Source organism: Zonotrichia leucophrys, chromosome 3 (assembly GCF_028769735.1).
Source record: "Zonotrichia leucophrys gambelii isolate GWCS_2022_RI chromosome 3, RI_Zleu_2.0, whole genome shotgun sequence".
Classification (NCBI taxonomy): Eukaryota; Metazoa; Chordata; class Aves; order Passeriformes; family Passerellidae; genus Zonotrichia; species Zonotrichia leucophrys.
The window spans coordinates 64815584-64841884 of record NC_088172.1 but is presented as its reverse complement, the minus strand read 5'-3'; the positions used below and the strand labels follow the sequence as shown (position 1 = coordinate 64841884).

The 26301-nt window shown below is 41.5% G+C and overlaps 1 protein-coding gene across 1 annotated transcript; it reads left to right on the top strand.

Annotated features, from left to right (window-relative positions):
* Positions 1-11600: 11600 nt before the first annotated feature.
* FAM89A (family with sequence similarity 89 member A) lies at positions 11601-17863 on the top strand. The gene is made up of 2 exons (XM_064708557.1): positions 11601-11894; positions 15873-17863. Exons 1-2 carry the CDS (start codon positions 11640-11642, stop codon positions 16029-16031), a joined length of 414 nt encoding a protein of 137 aa, XP_064564627.1. The 5' UTR covers positions 11601-11639; the 3' UTR covers positions 16032-17863.
* The last annotated feature ends 8438 nt before the right edge of the window (positions 17864-26301 follow it).

Here is a 26301-nt window from a genome sequence, read left to right as displayed (position 1 = left end):
GCCTAGATGGCCTTGGTTTTCTCTTTTCCCACTTTGTTTGGCTTCTCCTTTTCACCGTGCTGACAATTTTACTTACTGTTTTAAGCCTGTTTTTTTCTCAGCACTGTTTCCAGGAAACACTAATTTCCTTTTGCCACATCTTTCTTTTATTTCTTTCTTTATTGTCTCACTGGTTACACACTTCACCATAGCACTGGGGCAGTGTCCTCCAAATACACACTTCAAATTTGCCTATTATTCCTCATTATTTTTGCTCCAACAAAAGCCCCAATGACCTGAGCTCCTCCTTTCCTGCTGAGAACCTAACCTCAAAAGAGGCTTTTCTTCTCTCTTTACTTCTTTCTTATTTCACTGTTTCTTTTTCAATGTCATTATCTCTCTTTTCCACAACCAAAACAACCCCCTCAAAGCTGCTCCTGTGTTTATTGTCTTCCAGCATCTCCCATGACTCTCCTCATTGAATTTCCCATAAGGAACCCTGCAAAAATCACGAGACCCACAGAAACCCCTGCCACAGTGATGAAAAATGGATTGGCTCTACCTGTGCTGAGCGTGGGAGCATAATTGAGCCTCTCACATCAGTTGTGAACTCTGCTGCTCACGTGGTCTTCTGCAAAGACTGTAAACTAAGCACAGGCTCCTGTAGAGAAAATAAAAGCTGGAAGGGCTCCCCTGGTGCTTCACATTACACTGAAGCTTCAAAAAGGTAGGAAAAAATACATTTGACCTTTGCAAGACAAGGAAGCACAGCAAAATGCTGCAGAATGACTCATTTAAAAGAGTTTGAGAAATGTGAAGGAAATAGAGAATGCTGGGTTAAGATGCAAATGTGATACAGAGCAGAGTGGTATAAAACTCAGGAAACTTCAAAGAAAAAGAAGGGACTGGGAGGAATTGGAGCCAGTGAATTCAAAGTTAACCCAAATGTTGCATATATGGAAAATCACAACCAGGTTGGCTTAGAAAGGCTTAAATCTGTCTCAGCACCTTGCTGCTCCAGGTTCTCTAACAGTGTTTGTCCCTGGATTACAAAGAATTTGACAACCTAAACTCTCTGTAGCTTTATTAGTTCTTTGGCCCATTTTGCTGTCATCCTAAACTAGGTCTAGCACAATTTAAGTTGCAGAGGACGTACATAAGGGAATATTTTTGCACACAGGGCTGTAGTCTTTTGAAAATTGTAAAAGCTTAAAGTAGTTAGCAATTTCCCAACGACTGACATCAATAAATTATATGAGGAAAGAAGGCTGGAAGTGAACTGAATCCTTGGATGAAGTACAAGAAAAAGAGGACAGGCACTTCTGTTGCATTATCAGAGCAAGGGCAGGAGAAAATCTGATCCTCTCATGGCTCTTTGGACAGGTTCTGAGGGACAGCTGTGGCTTGCTCTAGGGCAGGGGTACTAAACTAAAGATTTGAGCTCTTCCTGCTGCTTGCTCACGAGGCACCATGAATAAGCAGCACCTCTGGTCAGATCATGGATGTGTCCCTTCTTCACTGAATAGCTGACCTGGTACTTAAAAACCTGTGACACCACCACTGATATTTATGTATACAATTAATTTCACATTAACACATTTTCCAGGTGAAGTTTTTGCTTAACATGTCTTAACAGGGAGCCTGTTTTCTCCAATGGTTCATTAAAACAGTCAGTTCTGACTTGATTTTTGCATTGTTTTTATAAAACCATTTGCTTCTACACCTGAGACCAGACAATGCCAGCTAAACCCAAATCCACGACTTCAGTGATTACAGTGAGGTTGAATTAAGTGATGTATTTAGCCTTGCTTGGTAGTATTCTGCTCCTTCTGTTTCAGATAAATTAACCACTCATGATCATGAAGTTTTAATAAACTGACAAGCTTTAATTTCTTCATACAGCTGTGAGCTTCCTACCTGATAAGCATAAAAAAAGACTTACTGATGTCACTATTTTTAATCACCTTTGAACCTATGTTGTTCTTGTTTATATCTCAGTCATCTAATTTTTTATTGATCTTCTCTCTTTTTTGCCTAAATACCAGTAGAAATGAAGCAATGTGTGAAGGCTGAGAAAAATTACCATACAAGCAATATTTCAAAGAGAGCAGTTGTGCAGTGCTCTCAGTGTAAACTGGGAGGAGAGAAGGAGCCAGGGGGAATAATTCTTTGTTCAGGCTAGGCTGCCTCGGTCATTCAAGAGGACAAAATGAAGACAGTAGGGCATTGCCAGGCTGCACTTCCACCTCCATCTGAAAAGGGCCCAAGGGGAGTTGTGCTGTGCTAGCTCGAGCTATTTTCCTTCCCATCTGCTCAAGCTGATTTAGAGAAGTGCATTATGCAACCTAACTGCTGTGCTGGGGTTCAATGAGTGTGGCAGTGCACTTAACACTTCTAGGAGATGTTGTGAGGAAAAGGAGGGATTACATAAAACCAGGCCTTTCAGTCTGCAATGGTAAAGGTATTGCTACATGGCTATTAGAAGAAACAAAGAAAAACCTAGCAGGAAACCCCCACAAAACAAACCAGAAAGCCAAAACCAACCCAAAGCAAATCTTAGGAAGATGAAGATTAAAATTGAGAAAGGCTGAACCACACTCAAATGTATCAGCAAGATGGAGCAATAATGTGAAAACCATTGAGGACAAGAGCAAAAACACCTTACTTGCACAACTTGGGCATTTGGCAGTGAAACACTGATGTTATTGCACAACAGTAAACCAGAACATGGTCACCTGCAGTTCTTCAGATCGTTTCACTGCCAGTACCAAAAGTAGCATTTGTAAATCACACTTAATGTTCTTGCCCTCACACTAAAAAAACCCCACGCATTTAGTGTCTGTTTGTGAAGTGTGATGGAACTTTGTTATTAATATTTCTTAACGAAAGCCTTCCTCAAGTTCCCTACATTTTCTCTTACAAAACTGATTGTGTCCTTTACACAGGCTGGTATTACAAACAACACCATTTTTCTCCAACCTTTTTTATGTCATTATTATGCACCTCCCAGGTTTATTTGGTGAATCAGTATCACTCTGAAGACCGAGGTTCCCTAAGGAAAAGCTTGATAGCAAGGTTGTTTGTCAGTTCTTCTCTGAAACATCCAACATTCAGACACCACAGCTCCCATTGATTCAGACACAGGCTCCAACCCAATCCTCTCTACAGCTGAAGCCAGTGGACAGACTGACACTGAATCCCATGAGATTTGGATCAAGCCTCATGGGTCTTTCTCAAGGAATGACAGAGGTCTCCAGAACATATCAGGAAGCATCTTCCTATGAAAATTTTGAAAAATATCTTAAATTGCGCACTTCTCGCAGTTTTAGCTAGCTGAGGCTTTGTTGATACTTGATTAAATTAATGAGAATTAAAAGTAATTAATTTTCAGAATCAAGTCTAGAACAGAGACAGCAACATAGTTCTGAAATTATTAAAAAATCATGGTATTTATGAGTTACTGTTTATCTTCTGATCTATGATAGTTCACCAAAGTGATATCAAATTATCATTTTACCTCTTTCTCTCTCTACCTCAAAGCAATATCAGAGAAAACCATGACTTGACAAGAATAAAGTTGGTAAAAATAAATGTCTTCATCAAAAGAGTGAGTGCCACAGGATACAAGTAACCTATTTTCAAACCACTGACAAAATTATGTTAATTTTATTCTAGAAGTTTTCATAAGCATTGAAAAATAAAAGAGATGCTACTTGACATTTTTTTCTTACAGTTGAAATTTGACAATAATTGTGAGATATCTAAAAGTTATTCCAGGTCACTGGTTTTCCAAAAAGTTCTGGAAACTCATAATAAAGAGCAATTGCACTCTGAAAGTGATATAAAAACAGTAAGTTGAAATCAAAGCATGCATACCTTGCACTCCACATCTTCTTTCTCATAGTCTAGGGGTTAGTGGCCTTCTATAAATTACATTTTGTTTATCCTGTCACAGTTTTTAAAAAGAAGCTAAGAGGGAAAGGAGACCAAGAAGGAAGAAATTGATTTTGCCTGTCCAACTTGTAAACAAGATCTTCAAAAGGTCTCCACCACTTCTAACTCCTTAGCATTCTTTAGAGATGCCAGTAGAAGTAAAACTATTGATGTGCCTTAAAACTGGCTTTTATTTTTGCAGCAGGTGTTGGACTTGATAGCAATCCTATTTTTGATGGTCCTTATTCAGGCAGTCTCTGTAGGCTTCTATCTTCCCTGGACAACTCAACAGAGAAAAGCAAAGAAGCCTTTAGATTACATTTCCCAAATGGAATGACTCTTATTTTTCCAGACTTGCCAAAAATACTTCATAAATCCTTGTTTTTCCCTCCAACTCATTTGTATACCTGTTTGTTCCTGTCAGTGACTGATTAGGGATCAGCTTGAACTGATCTCATTTCCAGCACTGATGTTTGGACTCAGCAGCTTCCCCTCCTTGCGGATATTTGCTGTCGCATTTCCCCCTGCAGGGGTTTCAGCCTTTTGTTTCACTTTACGTTTTCATTTCCTTTTGCAACCTCAACATTTACTGTAGATTGCCTTTTGGGTGAGGCTCTCCTCTCTCTGTGCCATACTCCAGATGGCACCAAGTTGTAAAATGACAAAGAATTGACTGGATTATTCTATGGTTTGATCCTGTCACATGTGAGCTGTCTCCAACGTTGCAGCAGGTGCCTGAGGTGTGTGCAGGAATTGCTGCACTCCAGCACCATTCCCACCTAGCAACGACAGCTGCTGGCATTACAGTTGTTCCTCAACATCTCTACCAATGAAGAACAACTCTAAAAAGCTGGAGGGACTTCAAGGAGGGAAGGTGAGCTGAACATTTGGATCCCCCAGTGAGCTGGATGGGTTTCTCTCAGTCCACATGTCAGCTTGGGACAATCGTGTCTGCCTGCAATAAACTGAAAAGCATGATTGTGTTGAGAGGCACAGAGCTCAGCACATGCTGATAAGGATCATCTTCCCTCCTGGCAGGCACATACAGTTCTTGGGCAGGAGACAGAGAAACAACCACACAGTTTGCACTGCCTGAGAGGGGCTTTTCTAACAGAGAAGACGCGGGGAAAGAGGGGTGGATTGTTTCCACACTGTTTGAAATGTAATCTGCTTTGATACAACTTCTCTGCCAAGTTCACACCAGGTAAAATTGGGCATCATGTACTTACACCAAGAAGTTATTTTCAAGCACTATGTTTGCTGCATAGAATGTATTTAATTTTTAAATACTGACAGTATTTCAAAGACATTCCTTTGTCAGTACCATTACAGAAGTAGGTTGCCCATTTGAAATAAGGCCCAGACTTGTTGCTGTTTGAGTGCTACACACTGAAATGCTGCAAGAAGCAATGATCATAGTTCAGCTAGGAGAACATCTGCCTCTGAGACAGTAATTGCTGAGTGTCTCTGCACTGAATTTAGGGGTCACTGGGGCTGCTGAATGTGCTGTTCTTGTATGAAATATGAAACAAAAATTCTAGTCACTTGTTGGCCATTAAACCACTGATGACAACTTTCATCAAAGACTTATAATAGCTCTGCTCCTCTAACTGTGCCAGGTAATTACATTCTCTCTAGCTAAATGAACTTTCAATTACACAGAGTATCTTTCTCCTCTAAACTGTTTAGAAATAATGTTACACGCCATTAAATGATTTCCCCTGTCCCACCTCAGAGGTGGCTCAATTTCAGCACAAGACAAGGAGATCCAGGTCCACACAAGGATGCTCCCGTCAAGCTCTGGCCTGGCCTCAATTCAGCTGCTGTTATGCCCTCAGGCATCTCTGAAGCCTCATCCACGCTGTGCCACCCCAGCTGCTGCCGCACTGAAATGTGCCCATCACTGTCCCCTGTGAGTGCCTGCAGAGGAGTGCAGGCTCCTTGCAGCACAGGCAGAGCTCCGGGCAGGCGGAGGGCAGTGTGGGACAGTGGCATCAGCACAGCTGAACTGAACGGTGTGGAATGGGGCTTTCTGCAGCCTCCGTTTTGAACTTAATTATTCAGCAACTCAGTTCAGGCACAAATCTGTCAACTTGCATTGTAGCAGAGGAAAGGTCATGGTAAGAGAACACAGGTACATCTGAATAAAATTATGCCCCCCCTAGCCAGCATTATAGTAATTTACAACTGAAGAGGAATGTTTATCTCCTGAGCAGTGTAATCTACTTCTATAGTGAAAACATGTTATCTAACAGATTTCCATATTCAGCCTTGAAAAAAAAAATCTGATATACACAATTGCTAAGGGCAAACACAGAAGAAAGAAGCAAGAAATACGATCTCTTTGCTAACATCCCCTGACATAGTAGTACATAGAAACTTCCATGTTTATTCCAAATGACCATTTCACAGAGAAATAAAGAATTCTTTTTTTTTAAATTACCAATGACCACTCCTCACTCAAAAAGGCCTTGAGGCAGATACAAATTGCTAGAGAATCTGCAATATACTGCACTCAGCAAGCATGAGTCCTTCCCCCTTCTGTGCACCCGCAGCCATTCCTGCTCAGCAGCTTGCTTCCCGCTGTGCTGTTTTGCCTGCAGATTTAGAGCTCCCATCATTTTTACCTCAGATGACCTTAGCCCATCCTCCAGATCTGACCCCAATGCAGATCTCACTATGCAGATCTCACTAAAGGAAAGGGTCTGCTCAGTGTCACTGGGATAATAAGACAAATACCCTTAAAGCCTGTAGCTCTGATCCCCTGGCGATCTGCTTTCAGTAATCAGATTCTGGAAAGCTATTACTGTAAGTCAAGTCGGACTGTTGAGAGTAAGAAATGAGTTGTTGTGAGGCTAACAAACTGAACTAACCACACAGACTGGTAAAAAATGCCCCCTCAAGCCACCTTTTGGAAGAGGCAAATGCTTATCAGAACTATACTGAACTCATGGGAAGGAGGAGAAAAATATCCCAAAGCACTTTGAAGTCCTTTTTACTTTTCTTCTTTTTTTTTTTTTTTTTTTCTTTTTTTTTTGACACAGCAAAAGGAGATGTAGGGAAGATGTTCAGAGCCACTAAGAACTTTGGGCATGAGGCTAGTTTATTACTCAGTTACCTCACAAAATCTGCTGTCTTCTTTCATGGCTAGGAATTTTCATATAATACGGAAATTATAAATTCCTACAGCCTACCATTGTTTCTCATTTCATTTTGGAGGATTTACTTCTGCCAACTGATAAGAAGCAATAAAATGGCTTGCTTTCTTAACTACAGCAGAAATCCTGTAAAAAAGGATACATTATAGGATTATGAATTTGGTGTAGTCCAAATTACAATTATTTTTTTCTAGAGTTCACAAAATGGGGAAGAATCTATGAGGCGAGGTAGGGGGGAAAAAAACCTGATACCACTACATCTAATTGAATAAAGTGAGAGGACAGAATAAGGAGATGTAAAAACAAACATAGCAGTGCACGGAGTGATGTACTGTGGAGAAGATTTATAGTTTGATCTAAATTTGAACAGAGGTATGAACAAACCATATTTTGGCATCATCAGGAAAACAACAGTTGGATACCTCAACTAGAGGTCCCATCAACTTTACTTTCAGGTCCAGTCTTATTTTTCCTTAGCATGGTCCTTCCTATAATCCTGAACTGGAATTTTTGATGTGAAAGTATATACTTTGAGTCTTTTTTTCCCATTCAAAACACAAAAAACAGCACTTGGAACTGACTGCAGTGTAAAAAATACAGTGAGAGAGAGGAATTAGACCACTCATCACTGCAGAAATGTAACTATTTGTGATGTGCAAATGCTCTTCAGATTTCTATACTGTTTCTCACTGCTTTAACTGACGGGCATAAATTAGTTCAGAAATCCTCACTGAGAAATCTAAACCTTTGTATTTGTGTTTTTGGCACTTTGTTCTGAATCCTGCAAAGACTGAAGTGTCTTTCTTGGGTACCTATGAGGTAGCAGTCCTACAAAAAAGGTAAAAGCCCTCTATTGCTCCTGTTCACTCAGGTAGCTTAAATAGAAGGATCTCTGCTCTAGATCTGGGATACCACTTTGCTAGGGGCCTAGCTGAAAGTCCCTGTGATATGTGTTAGAATATGCTTGGGGTTTCACCTTTTAGGCAGAGATATAAAAATTTACCTGGGGAAAAAGTGTCAAAATTAGGACCCGACCATTTTTATTTAAAACTGATGAAAAATGATGCCTAAGGATTGAATGATCTTTAGCTGAAAATCTAGTTTCTGTTTGGATATACCACTATATGGCTTCATATATCAGGTTCCAATTATACCCAGTGAATTCTGAATTCTCTTTGGCCAAGTGGCTGCGATTCACATCATTTCCAAAGCACCACAGAACAGTCTGATCTCTGTTCCTCCATACCAGTGATAAAAGCCATGGGCCTCATGAGAAACAGAGTGTGTACAGGCACTTTAACTACAGGGGCAAATGGAAGAGTAAAGCATGTGTAACTAATTATTAATTTGTCTTGCTTATGCCCAGATTGTGATATCTGGATCCTGACTGGCCCTTGACAAGTAATTTTGACTGCAAGTTAACCCATTGAGATACATCTTCCCCACACAAAAAGGATACTGACAGAAGGGCTCTGGTGCATCTTTTTTGGCAAGTTTTAGGATATCCCTGATGCAGAGCTGACAAATGTGATACGTGCCACATTGCTGCAAACTCTGGAGCATTACTTTAAAGTTCTAATGAAGGTAGCTTTAGGCAGAAATGCGGCTCTGTGCAGGGTAGCTTGAAGCAGAGGCACACGTTCTTTTGTCAGTTCTGTTGGGTGGAAAGTCATTCCTAGGAATCACAAACCAGGCATTTAATATTAGTCAATGTTTTTTACCATGACCTACCTTCAGCTCCCTGTGTCCTCATGTCCTCGTTCCAACGGGGATAACAACACTACCTTCTAACAGAGGGCTGTCATAACGAGGAATTCCATTAACATCTGTGGATAACTCACTTATTAGAGGGGAAAACATCAGAGAAAAGGCTGTAGGGAACAGTCTTAATGTATCAGTTCAAGGTACACTATAATGCATATAGATCACCACATTTGGAGAGAGGGTTGTTAGTAAATGATGCACAAATGATACACAGGCATTGTGTATCCTCCTAATGAATTAGGAAAGGAAAAACATCACAAATGAACATGTAAATTAAACCCACACCATAACGCATAAGGAGATGTTATGGGACACCACTCTCCTGGAACTTCCTAATTCTTTATGACATAGCAGCATATATTTTTAATGTGGGGTTTTTTGAGGTAACATCCTTAGCAAAGATCGGTTTTGACAAGTAACATGTTTCTGTAGTTCAATTCTGGGAACCAACAAAGACCAAGAGGTCTATACAGCTAACAAAAGCTGCTTCATAACTGAAAGACATAACTGCAAAAGACTCCAGCTTCCATTATCACCCTGTTATAACTAGGTCAGAATAAATAAAGCAGTAGATTTAGATTTTAAAGGATAATTATGAATTTAGTATGAATGAAGGCTAGATAAGATTGCCAGTTGAGAGAAGGGTCATTGAAAACCCAAAAAGTGGGGTTTTTTTCCTTTTTCAGATTACAAAGCTGAGCAGTAAGATAACATAAAGTTCTCTGCAATGGTAAATGTGACAACAAGGTGCCTAAAGGACACGAGTGTGAAAAAAATGCACTCAGAATTTATTGAAATCAGGTAAACGGAAAAAAAAATTAAGATAAGGTAGTCTAGATAAAATAATACAAGCTTTTTCAAATAGCTGTCATCTGGGAGAAAAACAGGGGGTGGTGAATGGAGAACAAACAAATGCATTTGCTAATAAGCAGAAAAATAGTACAGTGTGTACTTCTTTAGCAAACCAAAACAAGATTTTTGCACTCAGGCACCCTAGGTTGACACTTTTAATCTACCATAAGGATGGTTTAAATGCCTTTATTTTCATGAAAGCTATGAGCACAACTTTATTTTTCACAATCAACTTGGGCAGAAGTAGCATCACGCCTAACAGGGGGAAAAATCTTCTTCATTCCAGGGCAAAAAGCATTAAAAAGCACATCAGGTTGTCTGAAAAATCAATCCCTAAAGTGTGATGTAAACATGAAGAACGATTGGCAAAAGCTTCCTGAACTTTAAGCAGTTTGAAAACAATTGTCACAGAGTCCAATGACATTTAAACCATGAAAAAAACATGCGAGTCTGGGAACAAAACTGAAAGTATGCAGAGGCTTAACTCAAAATCACCATATCTGGGTATTTCTTGAAGAGAAAACCCCACAAACAAAGCAGGGTCATGGGAATAGGAATGCACCTCTAAACAATCTAGCTTGGCAATGGCAGCATATTTCCAGAACTCCAATTTAATACCCTGCTTTGGTTTGGATTTTGAATAATCCAAAACTGCCCTATTTTTTTTTTTTTTTTAAGAGACTCCGGAGATGCAAACATGTCAAGGAGAAAGGGAGGAAGCATAAAAGGCACAAAATCAGAGTTGGCACATTGAGGTTGTGTTGCTGTGGCCACATTGGCAGTTTTGGGGATTCCCGTGCCACATCCCCGGTCCTGGACCATGGCTCCCTCTCCACAGCCTTCTCAGGAAAGCACCTGGGTATTTCTGTAAAGCAGAGCAGTAATCCTCTCTGTGAATAATGCTGGAAGACAGACAGCGAGCTAACTCTCAGATTGAGAAGTTGGACTCACAAAGCAGATAGACCCAGGTTTGTGTAGTTGCAATGCTTGGAGATAAAACACTTTAAGTACAAAACTTGGCTGTGAGCATGTGAAGGGGAGGTGGATTAAGCTCAGCTGGAAATAAAGCACCACAGCTGCTCGCTCAGCCACCCCACGCCCCCACACCCCCTCCCTCTCCCCCAGTGGAATGGGAAGAAGAATCAAAAGTAAAACACATAGGCTGAGATAAGAACAGTTTAATAATTGAGAACAAAGTACAAATAAAAAAGGTGAATATCCCTTTGGCCAGTTTGGGTCACCGGTCACGGCTGTGCTCCCTCCCAGTTTCTTTTGTGTACCTTTTTCCCGGCAGAGCATGAGACAGGCACAGAGACAAAAGAGAGCCCTTAGGATAAACACGACTCAGCAAAAATCAAAGCATCAGTATATTATCAACATTACTCTCATTCTGATTCAAAAACACGGCGCTGTACGGGCTACTGAGAAGACATTTATCCCAGCTCAAACCGGGGCAGAAAGAAACCTCTTGATGGTGAGGGAGAACAGTGTCGCGTTATCCAGGCGACTGATGCAACACCATCGCCACAGAAGAAGCGGTCACCTCCGCCTGCAGCAGTTAATCTGCTTTCATGCCTGCTTTCACTGCGCTTCATCCCTCCCCCAGCCCCGGGCCCGAGCCCGGAGGCTCAGCCCCGCTGCCGCAGGGCCCTTCTGCCTGCCGTGCCCGGGGACCGAGCGCTGCCGCGGGGCTGTTTCTGTGGGGCGCGGGCTGAGGCCGCACCCGCAGGGTCTCACCGAGGCTCACACAAAGCGGGCCCGGCGCTGAATCGGGGCACCTGCGGCGCGGCCCCTCCGCCGCCCAACCACCTCCCCGGCCTCCCTTCCCTCGGCCGGCCCCGCACGGCTCCGGCTCCCCCGCCCCCGCCCGGCCCGGAGGCGGGGCGGGCTCCGGGCGGCGCCTCCCGCGGCGGGGCCGAGGCGGCTCCTTCCGTCGGTGGCCGCGGCTGCAGCATGAGCGGGCCGGGGCTGCCGGGGCCCGGCGGCGGTGCGGGGCTGCCGCCGCTGCCCAAGAGCCTGAGCGGGCTGCTGAACTCCTCGTCCTCGGGCGGCGGCGGCGGCCAGGGCGGGCGCTGGCGGGACCTGGAGCGCCTCTACGCGCAGAAGTCCCGCATCCAGGACGAGCTGAGCGGCGGCGGCCGGGGCTCGCCGCGCCCGCCCAAGCCTCCCAACCTGGACGCGGCGCTGGCCCTGCTCCGCAAGGAGATGGTGAGCGGGGCGGGCTGGGGCTAGGCGGGGGCGGCGGACGTGGCGAGCGGCGGCGGGGGCGCCGCCACCTCCCCGGGGCCAGAACGGCGCCCCGGCTCCGGGTGGGCGCAGGCAGGCCGGTGCAGCCCCCGTAACCCGGCGCGGTGCCGGCGGCGGGGGAGGGCACGGGCCGGTGGCGGCGGGGCTGCCGCGGGTGTGGATGGGGAGCCGCTCACCGCGCCCTGCGGCACCCCCGGGACCCGGCAGCCACGCTGAAAGCTGGCGGTCAGAAATCCCCCAGTGTCGGCGGCGATTCGTGCCGCCCAGGTGGCTGTGGCTCGGCGTGGTTCTCTCCAGGACTCTGTTTTGATCCTGTAGCGCGGCGTTGTTATAGCGAAATTCTTCCGGGCGACCTGGCGCACCTTTTGATTAAACACTAATTGGGTGTTGGTGCTGTGCTGGTGCAAGCTGCAGCTGTAGTGACTAATAATAGCCTAAGCCTCGCCCGCTGAGGGTTCTGTACAATCAGTGCAAGAAAGACAGGGAGATGCTGGAGAGGGTCCAGCGGAGGGCCACAAAGATAATTAGGGGTCTGGAGCATCTTTCTTATGAAGAGGGACTGCAGGAGATGGATCTGTTTAGTCTAGAGAAAAGAGAGCTGAGAGGAAATCTCATTAATATATATAAATATCTGAAAGGTGAGTCTCAAGAGGATGGTGTCAGACTCTTTCTGGTGGTGCCCAGCGACAGCATGAAGAGCAATGGCCATAAACTGAAACACAAGGAGTTTCACCTCAACATGAGGAAAAAATTCTTTACATTGAGGGCAGCAGACCACTAGAACAGGCTGCCCAGGAAGCTTGTGGAGTCTGCCGGTCTAGAGACATTCAAAACCCACCAGGACACGTTTGTGTGTTACCAGCTCGAGGTGACCTTGTTTTGGCAGGAGCTTTGCACTGGATGATCTCCAGAGATGTCTTTCATCTCTAATAACACTGTGGAGCATAGAAAATATGGTATTGCTGAAAATCTGCCAAGTTAAAGACTTTTTCTCAGGCTAAAAATGTGCTTGAGGACAAAAAGCTCTTTTGTAAGGTCTTTCTGTGGATTTAGAAGAACAGTGTAGTGTGCTGAAATCCTAGTCTGCCACCAGTGTTTCAACAGTTAGAGATAATTCTTAAAATTGTGTATTAGAATTGCCAGTTTGCATTAAGGCTCAGGAAGGACGGGTGTCTATCGACTGCCGGGGCTTTCTTCTGCAATGCTGTAAAAGGAAACAAGGACATATGGTCTTAGTCGTCTTAAGCCTTTCCAAAAAAGCAAAGAGAACTCATTAGGCAAGTCTAATCTATTTTTTTTCCTAATGGGAAATCAAATGAGATACTTCTCAAAGTAATTTGATAACTAGACTTCCACTTTAAACTTTCCTTTAATACTCTGTTAGCCTTGATGATAATTTGATAAAATACTTCTGAAGAAAAAGATACTTCTAAACACATCAAAGACTTTCAAGCAACAGGGTCCTTGGTTCCAGATGTACTTTTTTGTGGCCTGTACAAATTAGAGAGACTCTTGTATACCAATAGGCTGTCTTTCATCAAGAAGATTAAAGGGCTTTATTACTGATATTGAACACTCTTTCTTGCAGCAATCAAAGATATTTTTATTGAGTAATAGGTTTGATTTAAATTTTCCATAGTGAGTGAGGAAGAAATGCACAGAGCATCTTTTCCTGCATGATCAGGCAAGGTACTGTGTGTATGTATGTAAGTTTCTAAAGCTGAGAAAGTGAAGAACTTGGATGCTTTGGAGAGAGAGGGAGGAAAGGAGAGGTCATTTCAGAACTGTGATTGTGAGGAACAGAGTTATCACATGGAATTGTGCACTATAGGTTGTCTTATCAAGAGTCAAACACAGCTTGGCTGGCATTAAAAACTGTGCTAATGCTATCAGTGTTGGACATTTCTTCAGGCTTTTCTTACCTCTGGGATCATACTTGAAAGTTTTGAAGAGGCTGCATTTTTCTCAGTAGACTTCCTGTTTGATTGTTTGATATTAATGACAGCAACAGAAAAATAAGATATTAAACATAACCATTTGGTTTAAAGACCTATTATGTTAATTCTGCTGGGCAATTTTTCTCTTGAAGTTTGTGCTTGGCAGTTAGTAGGATTGAACTTCACAGAAAGTGCTCAAGTCTTTTATGGAGCTGAAACAGGAGAGCTGCTGGTGAAAATGCTCCCGCTTTGCTTGGGAGACAAAGGTCGCTGGTCTCCAGGTTGACTTTTTTGCCTTGACTCACTCCTGATTGCTTTTTGAACAGCTCTGGACTGCAGTCTTGTCCCTCAAACATTTAGCTCTCATGCAGGTCTGCCAGGTCGATCTCATGCTTGTATGTCAGAGCATTAAGTCCAACTTCACAGCATTCTTTCTTACTTGAGGTGAGCAGTTTAGGTTATAAAGGAAAATGGATGAGAAAAGTTGCATAGATCTGAGGTGGTGGAAAGACTTACCTGTAATATCCTGGCAGCTAGCACAGTGCTCCATGTCTTGTCCTAAAGCCTTCACGTTTAGCCTGTGCAAGACTTCATCTTTTGGCTTCGTGATGTCACCAGGTAATTTGTGTTGTTCTTGAAAGATGCTGTATCCTGTTTTTCTCAGTGGCATTGTGGTGTATGATTTTTTTTTTCTCCCCACTTTCAGAAGGAGCTTCTGGTAGAATAGTTCAGCAATGTCAAAGTAAGATCTTCATGCTAGCTTGTTGTGGTTTTCTTGTGTGCTGAGTCTTGTCCTGAGAATTTAGAGGCATAAGGAGAGGTTAGAGTTTTCATTATGAATAAAATACAGCCTGGTGTTCAGGTTGCAGTAAAGGCTGCTAACATTTATTTATTTATTTATTTATTTATTTATTTATTTATTTATTTATTTATTTCCTCTTGACATGAGTTGTGGCAAAACTTTTTATTTGATGAAACTGAGGCTCACTAGGAGCAGTCTGTTGGCTTAACACTTTGTTGAAAAATAAGGCTGAAATGGCTGTTTCTCTAGAATCACTAATTGGGTGGTGGTTTAAATTAGCTGCAAGGCAAAACCTAGTTTGAATTTGATCTGACTTGGATAGGTGACAATGTCAAGTAAACTCTCCATTTTGTTGCCAGAGAGGGAGACTGAATTGAGTTAAATGAGTAGCATGATTTCAGTTTGCAGTGCAACATACTGGTTTTGTACCTGACATAAAGATGCAGCCTTTTTTTTTAATGGTTTCAAATCTTTAATTTGCTCTGGAATAGTTGAGAAGCTTAAGGACCAAAATATTAGGTGCTTAATTATAATCAAGCACCATGTGCTGAGTGGCACAGGAAAGTACTCTGAAGATTTGTAAGAGATGAAGTTTGTCCTTGTGTCACTTTTGCTTAGTTTTGCTGCCTGGAAGTAGTGTGCTGTATTGTGCTGGACATACCTGGCTTTGCCAGATGTCTATGGACATCAATATCGAAAAGGAAATTAGAGTAGGAATACTTAGCTGGGAAATGGGAAAACCAGTCAGAGTCCCATTTAAAACTTTTGCTCCAGGCTGTTTCAGACAAAAGCAGAGCACCTTGTGATGGTGTCAGAGAAAGATGTGTGAAAGACACACGGTGTTTCTGGAAAAGTATCTCCCTTGCATAATGAGGAATATAGACTTCATGAATTTATCTCCATGGCTCCAACAGCAGTTGAACTGCTTATTGGAAGTTAGGCCCATCATTGTAATACAGCATTTGGAAGAACACTTTGCATTTGTTCTGTACTATTGCATCACATCTTTCCTTGTTCTTTTGTCCAGTTTATCCCATGGGGCATCTGCCACCTTAGAAAATGAATTTTACTTTCACTTTTTGTAACTGTTCAAGGCGGAAAGAAGCTTGAACCTCCTGTTTAGCAACAAAAGATATATAGCATTATACTGCCATAGAAAGACACTTGCAGTAATGATGGCTTGAATTGTTGCCCCTCCAGGTTGGCCTTCGGCAGCTGGATATGTCATTGCTGTGTCAGCTCTACTCCCTGTACGAGTCCATTCAAGAGTACAAAGGTGCCTGCCAAGCTGACTCTAACGCAGACTGCTCGTACGCCATGGAAAACGGATTTTTTGATGAAGAGGAGGAATACTTCTAGAAGCAGGAAGATTCCCCTCGAGGCTGACTGGACTGAGGTTCTTTGGTCCTTCTCTCCCTCTAACACACCTCAACAGCAACGACTGGAATTTGTATGGATCCCTCTTCCTGAGGAGGAACACCCAGCTACCCCGAGTTGTGTTAAATTCTCTTATTTTAACAGGCTGTCAGTACAAGTTACTCATGCAAATACCACTTGAGCAAAGTGCTGTACTTTAACTTTTGAAGAGTCTTCAGACATGCTTGACAAGAGTTTTCAATTTAATTTGGAAGGTGGGTGTTTTCATCTTACAAACATCGGTAGCTTATAACTGGAATTCTAATCGTAGTAGACAGCAGCGACTTCCTGAGTTGTAATAACTTCATAAGGGGGGAGGGAAGCCTCTGCTGTGGTGTAAATAGCTCTAGGTGATTTTTGGGGGGTCAGTGGCATTGATAAATGCATTTTGAACAGGCATCTGGATGCACGCACATCCTCAGCACTACTAAGCTAGTTCTGCTCTTACCGGCTGCATCCAGTTTTGTACTGGGTGAATTGTTTACACAGTGAATTTTTTTTTCTCCTTAAGCTAATTTATTCCTAGCTTACAAGCTGTACATGTGATAGTGAATGTTATCAGCAGGGGTTTTTTTTCTGTTGATCTAATTCACTTTCTTGGTACTGCCACTTGGCATTAACTTTTATACTCTTCTCTGGATTTCTTGCATCAACGTAGCTCTTCGACCTGCTAAACGCTGCTCTGAAAAGGTTTGCTTAGCTTTTACTGCACTGCATAGTAAAAGCACGTTTTCAAACATAGTCTGTCTGCCACTATGTGGCTTGGAATAACATGAACTCTTGTGCAAGTGTTCTTGATCATATGAAGAATAAGGAAACCTCTCATATGACACAATGGGACAAATTGCAATATTTTATACTGGGTGAACTTTGTTGCTGTAAGGTAGATGACAGCTCTTTTTAAAAATGCGAAATAAGTATTTTGAGCACATACTTTGCATATGTTAAAACTTTTTATACTAACTTGTTCTTTGAAATATAACTTATTTTTGTTTTCAGAACTTACTAAAGCACTTGGTTAAGTTTTTATTAATTCATTGTGTGAAATGCTTAATCAGCTGAGAGTTGCCAACTATCTGAGTTTTCACCCTTCTCTATTTTAAGTAAAATCAACTCCCAATGTGATTTTAGTTTAAATTTAATTCTGAAGATTGCTGTAAAGCACAGTGCCTGAATCTTGACACAAGGTAATAATTAAGGGCTTAAACCTCAAAGGGTTTTTGCATGGTTCATGTCTGGCATGCATGCAGTTTGCAGGAAGAATTGGAGATCACATTCTGGGGTAGCCCCTCTGTTAGTTTGTAACAAAGGCTAGGATGTTTCAGTGATAAAAGCCAAGAGACTTCCAGGGTGCATTCCCTCTAAAACTGGCTTATTTTAGTGGAATTCAAAGGCCACGAGAGTAAAGACTGTGCTGTGATTGTGTGTGTGTATAAGCTCTTAATCTAGTCTGTGGCAGTGGTTGGATATTTTTTAATGTTAATTATGGTCTAATTCTTCACTCACCCAAAACTACACTGAATGATAAGGAAAACACAGATAATTCAGATAGTTATATCTGTACTTAAAAGTTGTGTGCCTATGTGTGTATACATGTATAAATATATATACACACACATATTTACATGCAACTTTCTGCTTTGACTTAAGAATGTATACGCTTTTAGTATAATTTGCTGTGCTTTTAGTATTTACATGAGGCTTTTTCTAGTCTGTTGAAGTACTGCTATTTTCTTGCTCTTTCCCCAAAAATAAAAAGCATGATGTTTAGCATACCTTTCTAATGTTGTGTGTATTTTAATTTACCTTTTCAGTGAATACAAACCCTACCCCCCTTCCCAACCCTCCCATAAGAAAACTAGGACTAGTCATCACCCTGGACTGAAGAAAGCAATTTTTGAATTAAATTGGGAAAAATTCCACCCACCTCTATTTGGAATGGAATTTCCTGCTTCTCTGTCTTAATTGGATTTTATTTGGTTTTGAATTCAGGAGAAAATCCTGTTTCTACTACTAAAACTAATAATTCTGTTTTACAGATCTTTAGACAGCCATTCCTTAATAGTCTTGGTGATGAGAATGGACTTGAGCAAAATTCACAGTACTTTCTCTTACATAAATTAAAAAGCAAAATGATTTATATTTCTAATCCTGCTCGTGATTTAGGCAACGTGGAACATTTGGCTGGTATTCGCTCTACCAAGGGAAGAATAAATGTCCTAAAGCACTACTCCACAAAATTTGGACTGAAAAACAGGATGGATTATAAGGACTTGCTAAGTTTTCAGCACCCTGCCCCTTTTAATAACACCATCTTGCATGGGAGAGAAGTTATTGTCTGTGTTCCTAAGGAAAACCCAAATGCCACAAAGGCACAAAGAAAAAGGTTTTAAAAGTAAGCAATAAGCAGTTGTTTCAGAGGCTGATTTCTATGCCTGATGTTACAGTTTTGAGCTGTATCTCTTTTCCACATTATTACAGCATGAAATTGCTCTGAAAGAGGTGCTTGGTATGAAAGTGTAGCTTTAAATACTGAGTAGTTGCTGCAGGCAGCTTCAGTCTGAGTTTGGTGTGCACACAACAGAACGGAGTCATGTTACTACAGAAGCTTCCTACCCATGGTCCGAACCTCATCCCAACACAGCTTTCCCACTTTGACTCCATAACCCCAGGTCAACTCCTATGTTTTTAAGGATAACATTGTACATTTTAAGGATACAATGAAAGAAACCCTTGGAATCTTCTCTACCCAGCGAACACTGCAGAACTTTTCCAGTCCCGCGTAGCACAGGCAATAATGAGCAGGCCCAGGAAAAGACAGGTTTAGAAGGAAGCAAGAACAGTCAGGCTCCTGCTGCCCAGAGGTGGCAGGAAGTGAGTGCAGCAGTTCAGAAGGCAGTCTATGCTGTGTGACTTCAATGGCCTTTCTCCAAAGGGCCTATAAATGTGGTAAAGCAGTTAGAAATAATTGTTAGTTCTCCACTAGCTGTACTTGAAGTTTTATTTTTACTTCACAGCATATCACCCTCATTCCATTGCTATGACAACTGCAGAGTCATACTGTCATAATTACATTACAGTTTAGTTCCCTGGAAATTTCCTTAGTCTACAAAAAGAGAAGAGTCTGGAAGAGAAGAGTCTGCTCTGCTTTGGAGAAAGTGGGTGCCAAAAAGTAATGGGTGACTGATACTAAGGCTAATATAACAGATGAGCATTAAGGTTCAGCTTCAGCTCCTGGTCAAGTCACTGTCAGTACTATTGACTTTAGTGTAGATTGATTTCAAAGCAGGGATCTTCTCCTAAAATCAGAATTGCTGTTTGTTATTTCCAAGACTGTGGAACAGCTGCATACTTAGATAAAGGAGATATTCAAATACACACTACAAATGTATTACTAGAAGGTACTGCATTAATGCACTGAAATGCAGTAGACAATCATTAGAATAGTTTGTAAAAAGCATGAATGTTGCTTCAAAGAAGGAGTTTTCTAATAAAGATGGGGCAAATCTGCACTCAGTTTATGCATAGTTTAGATGCTTGTTAAAGTTGAGGCTTTAGTACAGTATTTGGTGTAGTCATGAGATTGGAACACTAGGAGAATTAGGCAGAAATTACTATAGTATTTGTAATAGTATAGTATTAATTTAGTTCCTAATCATAGGTAACCAATCATTTTATGTGACTTCTAAAATAAGTTGATTTTTTTAAAATTATGTTTACGATTTCTTGTAAATAAGACAGTTTGCAAATTTTAAATGCAATGAAGAGAGTAGCAAAGCCCCCACAGTGCTTTATAATTGATCTAATTAGTACTTATTTACAAGCCTAAGGTTTTGTGTCACATCTAGCCTTCATCCTAAGGAAATAAAGTGTATGCAGTAAATCTGTCCAGGCATTTTCCATCAGTCTGCTTGCTATGAACGAGCTGATAAGGACAGAAGTTGGTCTGTTCTTAGAAACCTTGTAAGAATTTGGAGCTGGAGGAGGAGAGAGACTTAACTGCTTCTTCCTTGGACAGGATCACAGTTATAATTCCCCTTTTGGCTTCTGTTAGGCCACCCTGCTGCCAGAAGGCAAAAGCTGTGTGGTCACACAGCTGCTGGCAGCTCTGCAGTGCTGGGTGCCAGGGGGCAGTGGGAAGGAGGTGAGTCTCAGCACATCTTTTAGGGAGTGAGGATGAAAACTGCATACACATTGAGGGGCTGCCTTCAGTGGGATGCTAGAAGGGAAGAGCAGTGGGGAGGAATATTATAAGAGTTTCTGGAGGTGAGAGCTTGGCACAGTTTGGAAGAGATGCTGAGGTCCTGGGACACGAGTTCTTTAAAGTCACATGTTTGATTAGTTCTGCTGCTGACACCTTGGGGGATTTTTCATGCCCTTTTTTGACCTGTTTAGAGGCTGGGGTTCCACTACTTGTTGTGTATTTTTAATGTGGCAGTCATTTGTTGCAGGTATGCATTTTTGCTTAACTGAAAAGAACGTGTTTTCTTTGACTTTATTTAGCTGCCTAGCTAAAGCCATCCATTTTCCTTGAGGAATTAGATTGCTCTGAGGGCAAAGGAAACTAATTCCCCCAGTCTGCTGTTCAGCTGGCTGCTGGGGAGGAATGTGAAATGGATAAAGCAGGTATGTGCCAAAGGGAACCCTAACAACAGGTCTTTTCTCCAATGTACAGCTCTGTGACCTTCAGCCACTTTGAAAGAATTTACTCTGTTTTTGTGAAGCCTGCCTGTACAGGATACATTACCACAGCAGTTTGAGGTTCATATTCCTTTTCATATATGACATGCATTTTCTCAGAAAATAACTCCTCAGAAGTAGATTTTTCCATCTATTATCTTTGGCTTATTTGAAGTTACTACATTTAACTCTGGACAACGCTGCATGACCTAAGGAAATAACTTGTTTGTTTTCTTAGCAAAGTAGTTAAAAGATTTCTCCTATTTCCAAAGTCATCTCCTATTGATTTTAACATTTTCTGTGAGTTTCCAAGCTCCCTATGTGTAAAGCCTCTTAACTGCTTATTCTATGATCCTGGGCTCTCCAGCTCTGCAGGCAGCTTTGCAAACACCCAGGGTCTGCTGTGAGGACTGGGTTCTGCCACGGCTGAAAGAGCCTGGGGGATCTGTGCACAGGGACACTCTCCTGAGCTGAGGTGGCTGCACAGAACCCAGATGTGCTCTAGGGATTAAAGCCAAGGTAAGGCTGTGCTGGACTGGCACCTGCAGCCTGTGGGGCAATTGCATCTTGTGAGGAATGAAGAGGATTAGCGAGGGGCTCTCACTGAGATGACTCACTCAGCAGTGAGTTTGGCTATTTGGTTTTAAATGACAGAGGAACTCACTGCAAAAGTCTCTTTCCCTTAGGTTTTTGGCCCCTTCTCTTTCATCTATTCTAGTCGCAAAACTTAATTAAATGATTGTGGAAACAACCAGCCCTAAGTAATGAAGCCAACATATGATTTCAGAGGAATGTGCTTTTAGCAGTAGAATTTACATTTTTCAGATAAGGTTGGTATGCAAGTTAAAAAGACAAAGCTATCTGCTACTGAAATACACAGACTTGTGACTATTTTGGCTCTTCTCTGAACTTTTGCCACAGATTATAAATGCACTTATGCTAAGACTTTATTAAGATAATGTCTTCAAGAGAATGTAATCTTTCACAATTCCTCAAGTTTAATATGTGAGGAGAAATCCCATGGAAAATAATGGATTTATCCATTCAAAAAAATGGATAAATTAGAATTTAATGACTGAAGCAGATTGTTTGTAATTGTTGGTGCATAGAGAGTTCAGTTCTATGTCAAACCACGGCCTTAAATTCATGTTAGTTCAATCCTCCTTGCAGTGCTAACTACTCACTTTCAGAAATCACAAGCATTTCTTCCACAGGTCAGAAATGTCCCTGTGATTATCTGGGTAGACACATGAGTAAGAGTTAGTGAGCTGCTTTTGGCTCAGGATACCAGGTGCTGTCACAAACAATAAAGTCGCCTGTCTGAGCCCTACCAGCTCTTGCTTAAACTCTTTTGACTCGTCAAACAGCAGAACCTTTTAAATCATTTACAAGCAGGCAGTGTAATAAGGTCATTTCTTCAGTTATGAAAGCACCTGCATGACAGGGACAGTACATTTTGTTGGGTTTTTTTCCTCTCTCAACTCTTTACAGTATCTTTGGTTACCTGAATCTTAATTTTAACAAAGCACTAATTATTTGTACTGAAAGGCCTCATGGATGATGGAAAATTCAAACACTGAATGCAGAGGTGACCTGACAAGTGAAGTTTTGAGAAGGTAAAGTACAAGCTTATACAGGACCACATATTACCTCTTCCATCACTCCTAAACAACATCAAAGGCTGTATGGTGGAATAAAATAACTTCTTATATGCTATGTTGCACTATAGGTAAACAACTAAAATATTAAAACGGTTTGGTATAGGGGAAGGACATTTTATCAGAATCAGCTGAAAAAAATAGTATATAAAATCAGAGAGAAAATTAATTTCTCATAGTATTAGAATATCAAAGCTCTGTTACTATGTGAATTTTGTCCTGTATGAACAATTTTGTATCTTTAAAATAACCTTGCTCTTTCTGACTGATACTTAGTCATGATGCTCAAACTGGAGAAGCATTTCCTTAAATACCTTGCATCATTCATATGACCTGTAGAGAGCATGGAATATATAGCACCTATTCAATGTATAATTTGTGTGCATTTTTAGAAGAGGAAAGACATTTATGACCAGAGTTCTAGTATATTTTTGGAGACCGTCATTGCACAGTTGCTTGCATACAGGGATTAACCCTTAAGGATAAATGAGAGCAGTAGAAATTTGCAGTAATCTCTGTGGGGAAAAAGGAATTCTAGTTTTTGCATATATTTTATCCTGTCTCACGTCCTTTCTTATAGGGTTTGCTTGAGGTCTGAGTTCTCATATGTAAATAGGTTTGTCTTGTCCCCAGTGCTTTGTGTGGTTACACAATAGGACTTTTCACTTATCACCAGCCAGTCATTCAAAAAGTCCTTTCTGTTTCTGTTGCAAATGCAGGACTGTTTGAAGCTTTCAATGTTCCTTCTTCTCATAGAGAATAATATTCTTTTCTGTGCTTTTGAGTGCAGGTGTGTACAGGCAGAATACATCAATCAGTGTTAGAGAAGCCAAGCATATCTTGTTATTACTGCAGACATTTATTTGTATAAGCATCTGCTAAAATCTGTGCCCACTAATGAAAATTTACACTACAATTTCTTTTGCAAATCAGGAGAGAGTTTGCTGGGATGCATTTATTCTCCGGGAACAGAGATCTCAATGCACCATGCCCATTCTCTCATTCTCTGCATTACTTCCATTTGTAGGCACTGATTGTATTTTTGTTTCAGCTTAATGGTGTGTTATCCAGTGCCCATGTCCTTACAAAAAGTCTGTAGTAGATCCACAGAGGTGCAGGCTGCCTTGCTCATTTAAAATCAAATCTCCAATGCTTTGTGGTCCTGCAGCCAAGGAATTTGATGGATTTTCGTGTCACTGGTTTAGCAAGGCTAAGCAGGGGGTAGGGGAATAGGAAGCAGGCAACCTGGAGAATAAAATTGAAGGACAGAAACTTTCTAAAAGACCAAGCCACCATCTTCACAATGGATTCCTCAAGTAAAATCTTGTATTTTCACAAAATCATATTACTTGAATAAATGGTCATAGTTGAAAAACAACTGGGCATCAGACTGCTGCTGCTGCATGCAGTAGGAGCTGATAGGTCTCCTAATTTGGGAAAGGCAGCTCAGGTTTGGTCTCTGAGAGCAGAATCTCTGCCTGCCAGGGAGAACATCTGTCAGGAGTGCCTATCCATCCCAGCGGCTGGCGGAAGGACCAATGACCTCTGAGATCACTTCTAGCCCTGTCTGATTCTGTGAAAACAAAACTGTTCCCAAGGGGGAACCAGAGGCAGCTGCCTGCTCAGGACAAAGAGCTGAGCCTTCAGGAGCAGCTGCTGCAAGGAGTTTAGAGGAGACAGCACTTTCCAGTATAATGGCATGAAATGACAGATGGCACCTTCCACCCTGCCATTATGGGGAGGAAGGATCTGCACACGAGGGCTTCCTGTTTTGCCATCCTCTATTAGGTTGTGTTGGAGAGGATTAAAAACACCTCTCTGAACTTTCAATCAAAGTGCTTGTGCAGCTGAATTAGATTAGAATCACCATGCTGGCATTTTGTTACATAAAATAGCTGAGTAACAATGAGAGAAGGGAGAGACATGGTCTCTACATGCTTCTGATACTGTTTTGTCAGGGACATGACTTTTTTTTAAAACTGATACAATCTGTTATGTTGCACAATACTCAAACTATTGTGGGAGGAAGGTGCCTTTCTTGCTGTTGGCATTTTCTTTCAATGTAGGACCTTTAAACAGACAGAAGCTGCACCATTTCATACATAGATAAGGCAGAAAATACACAGGCTGTAGGAACTGGTTTGACCTTCCCTCTCCTTCCATCTACACACACATACACATCGTTTACATAAATTGCACAATGCAGTTGAGCAGAAAACTATTTTAGGGAAAAATCCACTTAGAGAAGTGCAAAATACATTTGAAAAGATGACAGTTCTAGTACAAATTAAGTCTTGTCATGTGGTTGTGAAAAGAAATTAATACCTGCCATTGTGTCCGTCCACAGCAAAGTTAATTTGCTTCTCTAAAGAAAAGGCTTCAAATTATGTCCATCATTCCTGAAAAAATTCTTCATGAATCATCAGTGTTTTATTTTCATTTTGCTCCCTCCAAGGACAAAATGAGTAAGAGATGGATTGTGCTTTCCTTGCCATGCAACCCATCTGCCATTTTCATACTGCTAAGTAGGATAAATGTCCTTAGATGGAAACAGATTCCTGCTTTGGACAAATTTATAAGGTGTATGCTCAATGTAATACATTCTCTTTTGGTCCCTATCCTGCAAAATCCAAGACATTTTTTCTGATGCTGGTATGTGGCATGTTATTATCCAGTGGATGTTCTAAATGGGAAATGTTTTCTTCCAAGTTATTATTACACTTCTGTTGGCTTTTGATTTTCAGTGATCAAAAGAACGCTGTAGCCCTACTGAGAGAAAGAGAGACTATTTCTACTGTAGCCAAGACATGATACATGTGTGGCTTTGATGGTTAGAACCAAAGCTTTATTCTGGAAGAGAAGTGAGAGACCAAAGAAAGGATCAAAGTTAAGGAGTGATGCATGTATGACAGTATCAGATGGGCTGCAGCTTGCCTGGCAGGGAATCACTATAAAGGCAACACCCAGAGATGCTTACAGAGTGGATAAGCAGTTCTGAGGAAGGAGTGCAAGGTGAGTAGAAGTGCTTATATGTTGTTGAGGTCTTGTTTAAATCTGTGCAATGTTACTGAATTTGTTTACTGAAAAGATACCAATGGTTTGTAGTATTTTTTAAGAAATATTTTTCTGCAAAATGTACCAGTGCTTTCTACCTCAAAGTCTCAAACTGTCAAATAAAGTACCTTATTTTTTCTTTTAGATACTGAAAGTAAGATCAGCTAATGTGCAAGCTCCCTTTGCTCGTTTTTTAACTAATTTCAGATTTATTTTGGCACACAACAGCTGCAATAACTTCAAAATCATAATAAGGGATCAGTGATTTGCTGTATATACTCCTAAGTCTACAGATGTTTATGTTCCAGAACTGCATGCCAGCGAGGGTCAGAATTAAAGCTTCCCTTAGTATAACAAAGACTTTAAACACGTCACCTTTAATATTCACATTCTCTGGCTCCTGGCATGTCTGTTTCATATCTGACATTCACAGTGTTGACTGACTCCTAACAACCTGCAGCTGAAAGGACTTAATGCTTTTCATCTTTCTAAGCAGACATGAACAAATTAATCCTCCCCCAAATCCTGTGATGGTGGAGATACAATCATTTTATGGAGCCACATATATGACTTGCTCAAGGTCACAGCGCTGCTCTGTCTTAGAGCCAGGATTAGGATTCAGGTCTTAATTCAGGTCCCCAGTCCTGTGCTCAGAGAGCCATGGCACGCACTTCTGTGCAGCAAAACAGTGCTTCTGCCTAAAAATGTCCTCAGAATTATAGTCAGAGATTGGAAGAAATCAAGGGGATCACCTGGATTTATTTCAGCAGCAGCCAGCACATGTAAAATCTCTTAAGTTCACACTCTTATGCTCCTATGTA